This window comes from Ammodytes marinus (genome assembly GCF_949987685.1).
Source record: "Ammodytes marinus genome assembly, chromosome: 4".
Classification (NCBI taxonomy): Eukaryota; Metazoa; Chordata; class Actinopteri; order Uranoscopiformes; family Ammodytidae; genus Ammodytes; species Ammodytes marinus.
Genome location: NC_137233.1, coordinates 13,615,831 through 13,627,573, shown reverse-complemented (window position 1 = coordinate 13,627,573; position 11,743 = coordinate 13,615,831). Strand labels below are relative to the sequence as shown.

At 39.7% G+C, this 11,743-nt stretch overlaps 1 protein-coding gene across 1 annotated transcript in view; it reads right to left on the bottom strand.

The window, feature by feature from the left end:
• pnp4a (purine nucleoside phosphorylase 4a) overlaps positions 1–10,730 on the bottom strand; it is a gene marked incomplete at both ends in the record, with an annotated part of 13,385 nt that extends 2,655 nt beyond the window's left edge. Inside the window, 5 exons of the mRNA XM_080025457.1 lie at positions 1,259–1,449; positions 1,689–1,864; positions 6,149–6,252; positions 8,832–8,995; positions 10,708–10,730. Of these exons, the coding sequence (XP_079881583.1) occupies positions 1,259–1,449; positions 1,689–1,864; positions 6,149–6,252; positions 8,832–8,995; positions 10,708–10,730 (658 nt within the window). The remainder of the gene's footprint in view (positions 1–1,258; positions 1,450–1,688; positions 1,865–6,148; positions 6,253–8,831; positions 8,996–10,707) is intronic.
• Positions 10,731–11,743: the final 1,013 nt, after the last annotated feature.

The window sequence follows — 11,743 nt, the reverse complement described above, 5'->3', positions numbered from 1 at the left end:
ATTTCTACTGTAAGGAACGTTGTCAGGGAATGGAAGGACACAGGCACAGTTGCAGTTAAACCCAGGTCTAGCAGACCAAGAAAAGTACAAGAGCGGCATATGCGGCGGATTGTGAGAATGGTTGCAGACAACCCACAGATCACCTCCAAAGACCTGCAAGAACATCTGGCTGCAGATTGTGTATCTGTACATGGTTCTACAATTCAGTGCAATTTGCACCAAAACATCTGTATGGCCGGGTGATGAGAAGGAAGCCCTTTCTGCGCCCACGCCACAGATACAGTTGCATGGAGTATGCTAAAGATCATTTAGAAAAGCCAGTTTCATATTGGAAGAAAATGCTTTGGACTGATGAGACAAAAATTAAGTTATTTGGTCTTTATAAAAAGCAGGTGTTTTGGTGCAAATTGCGCTGAATTGTTGAAGGATGTACACATACACAATCTGCAGCCAGATGTTCTTGTAGGTCTTTGGAGGTGATCTGTGGGTTGTGTGCAACCATTCTCACAATCTTCCACCTATGCCGCTCCTGTTTTTTTCTTGGTCTGCCATGCCTGGGTTTAACTGCCACTATGCCTGTGTCCTTCCATTTCCTGACAACGTTCCCTACAGTCGAAATTGACAATTGAAACCTTTGGGAAAGCTTCTTGTAGCCTTCCCCTAAACCATGACAATGAACAATCTTTGTTTTTCAGATCTTTTGGGAGCTGTTTTGATGATCCCATTCTGTTTCACTTCAGCAGAGAGTCAAAGAGAAGTGCAACTTGCATTTATGCACCTAAAATACATTTTCCCATGATTAAACAGACAATTATATGAGGTTCAAGGCTTAACAACATAATCCAACCAACTTTGCGTTTAAAGTCATCAGTTTTACATGCTGTTACAGGCATTAAAATCAACAAAACCACAAGGGTACCCATATTTTTGCACAGCCAGTTTTTCACATTTTATTTTATTTCATACAACCAAATACTGCTTTTCAAAAAATCTTTGTTTGGAAAACATCCCAGTACTTAGCTGTTCCTGGTAAATTAAAGACATACCACTTTTGTCTTTTTTTTGTGAAAGCAGAGTCAATTATAATGCCGGCTGAGAGGGGTTCCCAAACTTTTTCATATGACTGTAAACTCTGCACAGGGGAACAGAGGCTAAGGTGACTGGACCATGGAGAAACCCCAGCATTTAAAGACAACATTATTATAGTTCAGAAAAGATTTTATTGACAAAGGACTTGGTTTCACTGTGTATCGCTTACCGACAGCGTCCACCCCCAGTCTGTGCAGCAGCTTGGCTTCAGCAATGGATTCAAAGTTTGGCCCGCCCACCATGGCATAAACACCCTCCTGCACCAGGTCGGACACGCCCAGCTGTTTGGTGATCTCCATTGCTTGGCAAAGCAGGGCTTTGTCATAGCAACTTGACATGGCCGGGAAACGAGGCCCGAACCTGTAAACAAACGATAAACAATATCTGAAACAAAAACCTCCAAAAACAACACAACAGACTTTAATATTCTGTTGCTATGATTAATGAGTTAACAGAAGTAACATTAGCATTTGAACACAATCATCAACAGTGTTACGAAGAGAAAACAATTTATAGAAAAAAAATTAAATAAGACAGCTAGCTTCATTGTAAACAATGACAAACAACACATAGGCAGGTACTGTATAAGGCCGAGTTACTTGTCATCGTTGGGTCCAGTCAGTGGATTCAGACCGACCAACCCGGGGAAGTTGACATGATCTTTGATGAGCATGATGTTACCAGGTCGGAGACTGTCGGACAATGAGCCGGCAGCGTTCGTTACAATCAGAGTGTCCACGCCCAAAAGCTTGAAGACTCGGACTGGAAATGTTGTCTAATAAACAAGCACCACAGACAGACAAATGTCATTTCCTTTTCATATTAATTTGCCTCATAAACAAAATAAGCTCTATGTTTTGGTTTGTTGACAGTGCTTTCTTTTTCATTAATCTTCAAACTTCTTGGTTTTCAGTCGGTGTCTCTTGACAATATACATTATATCTATCAATTAGATATTGTGTTTTCGGATAAAAAAAAAATTCTGATGTGTAGGACCAAGAATAAATTGTACAAGTCACTTCACAATTGCAAACACAAGTCAAAAATAAGGTTTTGAAGGAGCCTCAATAGAGCGTCCACTAGAGGACAGTCAGGCATTATCAGCATGACACACACAAGGGAGAGAGAGAGAGAGAGAGAGTAAGAGAGTGAGTGAGTGTGTGTGTGTGTGTGTGTGTGTGTGTGTGTGTGTGAGTGTGTGAGTGTGTGAGTGTGTGAGTGTGTGAGTGTGTGTGTGTGTGTGTGTGTGTGTGTGTGTGTGTGTGTGTGTGTGTGTGTGTGTGTGTGTGTGTGTGTGTGTGTGTGTGTGTGTGTGTGTGCGCTAGTAGGGAACAAAAGCAGCATTGAACAGTCTGCTAAAAGGGTTTCATGTGACCGTACCCTTGCATGACATTAGTCTGGCTCTCAAATTTGAGCAAGCACACACACACACACACACACACACACACACAGACAGGTCATGTTACAGGTTCAGTCTCATGCTGCTGATTATAGATATATTTGAGTTATACCAGGGTTGCGTGACTGAGCTGCTTTAGTTAGCTGTTTGTGAGTGTGTGTGTGCGTGTAGTACTGTTTCGCCTATGCAGCATGTCTTTGTGTTTATTTGTATTAATGCTGTGTGCATTAGTTATGAGTAAATGCAGATAAACATGTGCACTGGAATAGTGCGTTCATGTCCATTAGTTTGGTCTGGGAAAATGTGACAGTTGTAACATATGTTCACAGAAACAATAAATCCTCCGCATTAAGAAACACTGACTCAGCAGAACTGTTAACGGGGGAATGAACTTACCTGGCTCAGTTCAACGGTTACAAAATCCCCTTCCCAGTAGCTTTTAAGCTTATTGATTAACACAAAGGGTGGGATCCACTAAGAATAGATTGCATGCACTTATAGCTCCATGATTTGCGTTTAACACCGTATCCATGAAGGAATTTACAGTAAGTATATGCCGGTGTTTGCCCTCGTTTTGCGCTTACATTACTAAGCGGATTTCTTCCTAGCGGACGATAGGCCAGGATTTGATAGTGAAGAATGTTCTATAGTCTGCTTCAGATCCACACAGGCTGGCTGTTACACACAGATCACAGGTTTATGGTGACATTGTTTGTTATAAAGCAGCATTTATTGAATAATCCTGACCGTTTTTTTCTTCTTCTTTTTAATTTTGGAAAACCTATATAAGTAGGCTACACAACGCACTTACCCCCATCCTGTAGCTTTCCCCCATAATAGAACTCAATATCAATTCAATACTAGAACTGCAAGCAGTTGTGAACGGGGGCCAAGCCTCCCACGCGACTCGGGATCGGGCGTCGTCGTCCGCGGCGCCGGCCCCTCGCTTCACGGAATCCGGAGATGTAAAGTTTTTGAATGTGCGATGTTCGGTGTGGGAGTTATAGCCCAAAACGCGTTTTCTTTGCTTTTTGTGGTTTTGGTGCCCCCTATGGATGACATTCGCAAAACTGTGTTATATAGAAAGATGCAGCTCAATGTACCGAACAAGTGGATGTCAAGTTTTTGAATGTGTGATGTTTGGTGTGGGAGTTATAGCCCCACACGCGTTTTCTTTGCTTTTTGTGGTTTTGGCGCCCCCTATGGATGACATCCGCCAAACTATGTTAGATGGAAAGATGCAGCTTAATGTACCGAACAAGTGGATGTCAAGTTTTTGAATGTGGGATGTTCGGTTTGGGAGTTATAGACCAAAAGGCAAAACAATTGCAGAGAAAGATGCTCAAGTGGATAAGGAGATGTATACTTTTTGTGTTTTTGGCGCCCCCTTTTGGCGAAATTTTTCAATTTTTTTTGACGATGTTCATTAGGACAGTACGACCATATTTCTAAAATATTGTCTTGATACGATGTATAGTTTTGGATTTATGATCACTTACGTACAAGGTATTACAAGGAAGCTAATCGGTGAATCTTTAAAGCGCTACCGTTTGGTCTTCCGATGGTCGTAGAAAAATTATTTGACCAACTTTTGCTCGTGGGAGTCATTAGAGCATAATGCTTTTGGTTTCGTCCAAATCGGGCGAAAACTGTAGGAGGAGTATGTTTTGGTGACTGACACAGTTTTTGCGACGTAGCAAAAAATCTTATCGTATCGCAAATGGGCGTGGCCTATCTCAAAAGATGCAGCTGACTTGTGGGCATCTGTGGATATAAAGTTTTTGACTGTCGGACGTTCTGTGGGGGAGTTAAAGCCTCAAACGCGTTTTCCGTTGTTGTAGCGCCACCTAGTGGCCGGGATGTCTGAATTTTTTCGTCTGTGTACCAGGCACGGACCTGGATCTAGTCATGCAAGTGGCATGTCCCAGCCCTTTACGGTTTGGGCTGCAGCACCATTTTAAATAAAAAGAAGAAGAAATGTTCCATATCGAAAAATCGAATCTTTAAAGCGCTAGCGTTTGGTCTTCCGATAGTCGTAGAAAAATTATTTGACCAAATTTTGCTCGTGGGAGTCAGTAGAGCATAATGCTTTTAGTTTCGTCCAAATCGGGCGAAAACTGTAGGAGGAGTATGTTTTGGTGACTGACACAGTTTTTGCGATGTAGCGAAAAATCTATATATACGCAAATGGGCGTGGCCTATCTCAAAAGATTCAGCTGACTTGTGGGCATCTGTGGATATAAAGTTTTTGACTGTCGGACTTTCGGTGTGGAAGTTATACACGTTTTCTTTTTTTTGTAGCGCCACCTAGTGGCCGGCATGTCTGAATTTTTTTGTCTGCGTACCAGGCACGGACCTGGATCTAGTCATGCAAGTGGCATGTCCCTACCCTTTACGGTTTGGGCTGCAGCACCAGTTTTACGTAAGGAATAATAATCCCTACAAGAACAATAGGGTTCCCTGCCCCGCAGGGCTTGGGAACCGCGTTGCTCTGCAAAACCTTCTCGGGCTTGGCCCCCTAATAATGAAAAGTTCAATAGCTTTAAAGAGAGAGAGAGAGACGGCCAGAGACATACAGTAGAGAGAAAGAGAGAGAGAAATGGCTTCATTTTAGTACAAGCCTCTTTGAGAATTCTTTGCAAATTAGGTGCTATTTGCAACAAGGGTTATTTGCAAGGCGGCAATTTTGAATATTCCATGATTTACATACTGTACATGCATATGCAGTTTGCTTACATTTCCTCCTTTGAACGTGCTCTGTGAATTGGACCCTTTCTTTTTCTCTCATTTGCACAGGTTTAGTGCCCGCAAAAGCGGCAATATCCTTTAGTGGATCTGGCCCATAGTATTTAGTTTGTTTAATCCACACAACATTCTTGCATAAAGATCATATTTTTTATATTACAGAGGGCTATGGAACACGCTATTTCCTAGGCCCTACCAATCATTTCCTGGAGTTCTGGCCAAGGAATAGTTTGTAATATAACCTCTTTGTAATTGCTGTTTGTTTTTAAACTTGATAAAATGGAACACTGTTTAAAATGTATTTTCAACAGCAATGTGACAATAACTTTACCTATCGAGCCATTTTTTTCTCTAAATCGCAAGTATCTTTCAAGTCTTCATAGCAACTCTTTTCATTGCTGCTTATGATTTTTCTCTTATGATCCGAGTAGTGGTGGAGTTTAAAAACACCTCATTCTCATACCATGTGTTTTTCTGTAGAAACTGCTGATGCTGTTGTGCATGCTCTTTCTTTTTTTACGGAATAAACAAATGCGACAGTGTGTTGACTATTAAGCTTTAGAGGAGCTGTATGTGGATTTTCTAAAGCTGTTTCAGTCAGTTTGCTGTGGACACATGAAAGTCACATTAATCTTCTCATCTGACGCTCTGCAAAAAGGGGAATAAGTGCATTTCCCATTCCTTTAAAGTTAGGGATACCAACGTGAGTGTGTGTGTGTAAAATAAACACAAAGACATGCTGCATAGGGGAAACAGTACTACACACACACACACACTCACACACACACTCACAAACAGCTAATTAAAGCAGCTCAGTCACACAAACCTGGTATAACTCAAATATAGTGTGTGTGTGTGTGTGTGTGTGTGTGTGTGTGTGTGTGTGTGTGTGTGTGTGTGTGTGTGTGTGTGTACCTTGCAGAGTGAGTGTCCTTCATACATGTGGAAGCGTCCCTGCATGCACACACATGTCTTCCCCTTCAGCTCCCCGAAAACCAGCCGACCTGCATGACCCTGCACTGTAACAGAGTCAGGATCACTGTGAGAGACTGGTAAAGTGTGATACATAAGCCACATAAATGTGACTTGTTAAAGTAGAAGTAAATGAAATTTTGTTGTTAATATACGTGTTAAATCACTCTATTTTCATACAGCAATCACTTAAACAGTATACACAGTTCATTCAGTTTATTTTAAAAAGATAATACAGTAATTAAAACATACTTATGAATATTGTCAATGGATGATGTTTTAAATATCTTCAATAACTTAAATAACAGACAGATAGGGGAGAACGGGGTAATGTGAGACACTTTTTACATACCCCAGCTGTGGGGTAAACTGAGACAGAACAGAGAAATCAAGGGGGTAAACTGATCCACTTATTCCAAATATTCCAAAATTTATGTCGGAATAGTAACAGAATCATGGAGTTTGGTCAATTAAGAAAAACATTTTCTAAACACTTGAAAGTAACTCTGATCAAATACACCATATAATTCATATTCAATAATTAACACTCAAATGACAGATAGAACCAGTTAGATTAAAACACAGTCTGGGGGTCAGAACACAGGACCCTTAGAGCCAGCTAGTGTCTGGGGGTCAGAGCAAAGACAATCAGAACCAGCTTGAACAGCCTGGGACTCAGAACACAGGACTAGACCCAGCTGTCATTTTCCATCTTTTGAGTCTTTGATTAATATTTTTCTGCATTTGTTTTATTGGGATCATTCATTGAATAAATACATATTACTTAGAGTCTATTGATGTTAAGGGTCACTCTCCTGTCCCCCACATACATACGTGCCAAACCATGCCCTTGCTGACACCCCTTCAACCATTCAACCCCCACCTCCAGCCCACATTGTCTTCTGTCTTATTCAAACTACTCCTTGCTACATCAAATATAATGGATTCATTAAAAGAGGGCACAAACACTGTCTCACTTTACCCCACAGCATTTGACTCACTTTACCCCACTGCCACAATTTGAGAAAAAACTAACTCTCGTGGCAATTCAGGCTAATCTTTAGCTTGCATCATCACATGGTTTCATATGTTGGTAGTTCATCAACGTGTATGATAGAAGTTTTTCTACCTGATACCTAGGGGGCAAAACCCCTTTTTTTGGAAAAACAGACATGGAGCGTTGTAAAAGGTTGTTCACCAGAAATGATATCCAGGACCTTCCAGGATCCCAACCTGGGTGGACAACCTGGTCAACTAGCTGCTGGAAAGCTGCAGGGGGCCGACATAGAGCAAATCAGAACCACTTGGGGATGGGCTAATAGGGATTTTTTTAAACTTATAGATATCATTATGAAACTTTGCAAGTTGATTACTGACATTAAAACAACAACTTTTTGTATTACAGTATTTTCCAAAAAGTTTGAATAAATATGAAAAATCATCAATATCTTACTAATGATGCGTACATTTGCATATCTGCAAAGCCCCAAAATCTAGATGTTGGACAAAAGCAGAGTCAATTTGTTTTTAAATTTTTAAAACAAAACAAGTGTCCAATTGCCTGAAGCTTTTCCTAATCACAGTTCAAATTTGATCAATAACCCATTGAAAATGAATTGTTTACACTGTTTTTTCCAAGGGAATGTCTAGCCGTTTCCTAAAATACCAGCTGGAGACTCCAAAAGGACACTTTTGGTCCATAGCACATGAAATGTAACTGTGTAAAAAATTTATTTTCTATGGGTTATTGATCAAATTTGAACTGTGATTAGGAAAGGCTTCAGGCAGTTGGACACTTGTTTTGTTTTCAAAATTTAAAAACAAATTGACTTGGTTTTCTTCCAACATCTAGATTTTGGGGCTTTGCAGATATGCAAATGTACGCATCATTAGTAAGATATTGATGATTTTTCATATTTATTTAAACATTTTGGAAAATACTGTAATACAAAAAGTTGTTGTTTTAATGTCAGTAATCAACTGGCAAAGTTTCATAATGATATCTATAAGTTAAAAAAATTCCCCATTAGCCCATCCCCATTCACCCCCATTCACTTAAACAGTGGTTCTGATTTGCTATGTCGGCCCGCTGTAGCTTTCCAGCAGCTTGTTGACAAGGTTGTCCACCCAGGTTGTGATCGTGGAAGGTCCTGGATGTCATTTTTGGTGAACAACCTTTTACAACGCTCCATGTCCATAAAATCACTTTGCCCCCTGGGTATGAATCAATTTGTTTTGGCACAAAAATCAATAAAAAATGTACTTTTACATGCAAAAAAGACATTTTTGTGAAAAAAACATGCTTACAACATCACCATAAGGTCCTCTCTTTTATGGCCACGCGGAAATGGGAAGGGCTTGAAAACGTATATCTCACATGACCAAAAATGTGTTCGATTGCCTAGATACAGGGGGTGTCTCACATTACCCGATGGCTCACATTCCCCCGTTCTCCCCTACTGTATTAATATGTATAGCAGTTAATCCAAGTGTAAAATATACAGTATATGATATATGAATAAACATGTGATGAACAGCTCTATAGTGTTTAATAGAACTTAAATCAGTCAGTAATCAATCCAACATATTATTTAATTCTGGTGGTATTAAAATGACGGTATCCCACCTGTGCTCTGTGGGAAGCCCGGTATGTCAGAATAAGCGAAGGAGTCCTGACACTTGAGGGCGTCAGCGAGCATGCCCAGTCCAGACCCGCAGATGATCGCCACCTGGGGGCGGTGCTTAGTCTGTGACATCAACCAATCAGCTGTCTTCTGGTATTCGTCATGACTGCAGACAAGAAGAAGAGGAATTCATTTATTGTAACTATCTCTGATTTAGCATCCTATTTTGGCGATTCTGACCCACAATCCAGTGCAGACCTGAAGTGACGTCACATCGACGGAGCCTCCATATGAAAACAAACAGGGATGCGACGGATATAAAAGCAAGAGGCAAGATCAAGGCGCAATCTTATGATGAAATGAATAAGTAAAAGTATGTCCTAAGTGTATGCCTACTGCATCCTAACTACGTTTTTTTTATGTCCAGAAGTGGTATGTAGAATAGAAAAAAGAAAGAGTATGCGATTTGGAACGCAGGGTATGACTTCACTTTGCCACCAGGCCAGACAGTCAGATCTGACCCTGCTTTTTATTTAAATGGAAATTAATTTATGCATGTTGGGTTCAGGTCTAAATACCCTTCACTGTGAGCTGTAGTATTGACCAAAATACTGCAGGTTTAATGTTAATTTAGGGTAAAAGAAACAGTGAAATGAAATGTTTCACAATAGTGAATGACTCACTTCTACTGAACGACTTTGATCAGCATGAAACTCTTATCAGTCCAAACGTTCAACAACTACGTTATGAAAAATGTTGGTCTTTCATAACAAGCTTGCAAGCTAAATACGACACCCAAGATGCATCATGGCAATAAACAATCTATAATTTTTTTTAAAATCCTTCTACTATCTATCTTTTAAGATTGATATTTCTGCCCAAGCCAATTCACTTTTACTTCATGGGTATATTTGGATAGAATCAAACAGGTGCCACATTTTGACGATTCAAATTTTCTAGCTCTGACTAATTTTCTTCTCAATAGCAACAGCACCGATCGCTAGTGTAGTTTGTTAGAGCTCTCCACTATGACAAATGGAGGAAACATGGTTTTCCAGAAACAAAAACGAAATTATTGAAACTTCAGGTCTTTAAAAATTAGAATTACAGCAACAAGAAAACACGCAGCCTGTCCCACTTCACTTTATAGTTCACATCATGTTTTACAGTGTGCTCTTGTTGTAGGAATGAAATACCTACTGGTTCACACTGAAGAAGAAAACACAACTATGGGCTACAAGGGAGTAAGAATTTGACTTCACTAAGAATAAATAAATAATCTCTCTTATCTTTTTTTCTTTGAGCTTTCTACTCAAAAACTACTTTGCTGAACCTCAGTATTGGTGAGTTCCTTTGACAACACTTACATTTTGTAATTTTATATGTTTTACAGAAACCACTTCATCCTCATCAGAGTTTCAAAGGACTTTCCTAAAGCCTCTTCTTGTTTCCACACTATATTGTTCACATATTCTAACTATGAAATGCGCTACACAATAATACCTTTATGGGTTATGCAGAATATCTACAGAATAACTGTGTTTCAGTTAGTTTCCCTGTACTGCAACCAGTAAGAAGTAGTGTTAATAAAGATACTAAGAGTATAATTTATTTCAACTTTACTGTGGAATGGTTGGTTCTTGGTTCGCCATATATGCTGATTCACATCGTTTTATAAAGTATTATCAAGTAAGATGAACAGGTAAAAAAAAAGAATTCTAACGATTTCCAGACTTTTCAGACACAATGTTGAGGGGCCCAAAACCAAACGATTTAGTAAACAATAGTCTTAATTAAAGTTACAAAACAACAGCCCAACCAAATTTACATTTGTTATAAACAAAAGACACAATAGATATTTTCAAGGTTTTTTCTTACCTGATCTGTTCTTTGCTGTGCATGATGAAACGGATGACTAATGTGTGTGTGTGTTGTGGTTAACAGCCTCTGTCACTGTGTGTGTTTGTGTGTGTGTGTGTGTTTGTTAGTAAGTGTGTGGGAAATGAAGTTGCAGTTAGAGTGAAGCCTGCTAGTGCCGATCGGCCTACATATTTACTGGTCACATGCTCCTGATTGGTCAACAACTCATCCATTTATCAGCAGCAGCCAATGGGAATACATTGTTGTAGATGTGTGTGGGTTTGGTCTCTGAATTAAGAATTCTGATTGTGTAAGCAATGGTTTTGCGTCACGTCCCCGCTGACAGTAACTTGCACTTTCTTTCATGATAACTCACACTAACTCTGACCCTGAGGCTCCACACAATCTCACACACATACCCACACACACACACACACACACACGCACACACACACACACACACACACACACACACACACACACACACACACACACACACACACACACAGTAAGTGACTGAATCTTACATCAATATCAACTCTTAGTCTTTAAACAGAAAATGTTTGTCTTCATAATTTGCCTCTTGTACAATTAGCAGGTAATCATTATCAATCAGCTTTTTAGTTTATCGGCGTATTTGAAGAATTTGTCATTTAGTGATTCATAGTCACATTAAATGTTCCAAGTATCTAGCTAGCTCTTCAGTTAGCATGTTAGAGATTGAAAGTTTACTTAGCACCTAATAAGATAAGATAAGACTTTATTGTCTGTTTGCACGGAAATTTGTCCTGCATCACAAATTCCAACAATTATACATTTATACAGGACAGCAAGCAAATGAACGTGTTGGAAGCTGTTGAGCTTTGAATGAGGCATAGTATTAATTAATGTGATTTACATTTAACTTTATTCGCCTATCATGTAGCTTGATCTCTACATCAGTTAAGATGAATTGTCTGCCTTAACTACCAATGGTTAAACCCGAGCTGGATTCAGCCAATCAGAGACAAGATGCTTAACGAGCAGCAGCTCGTCGGTCAGTTCTGCCTCAATT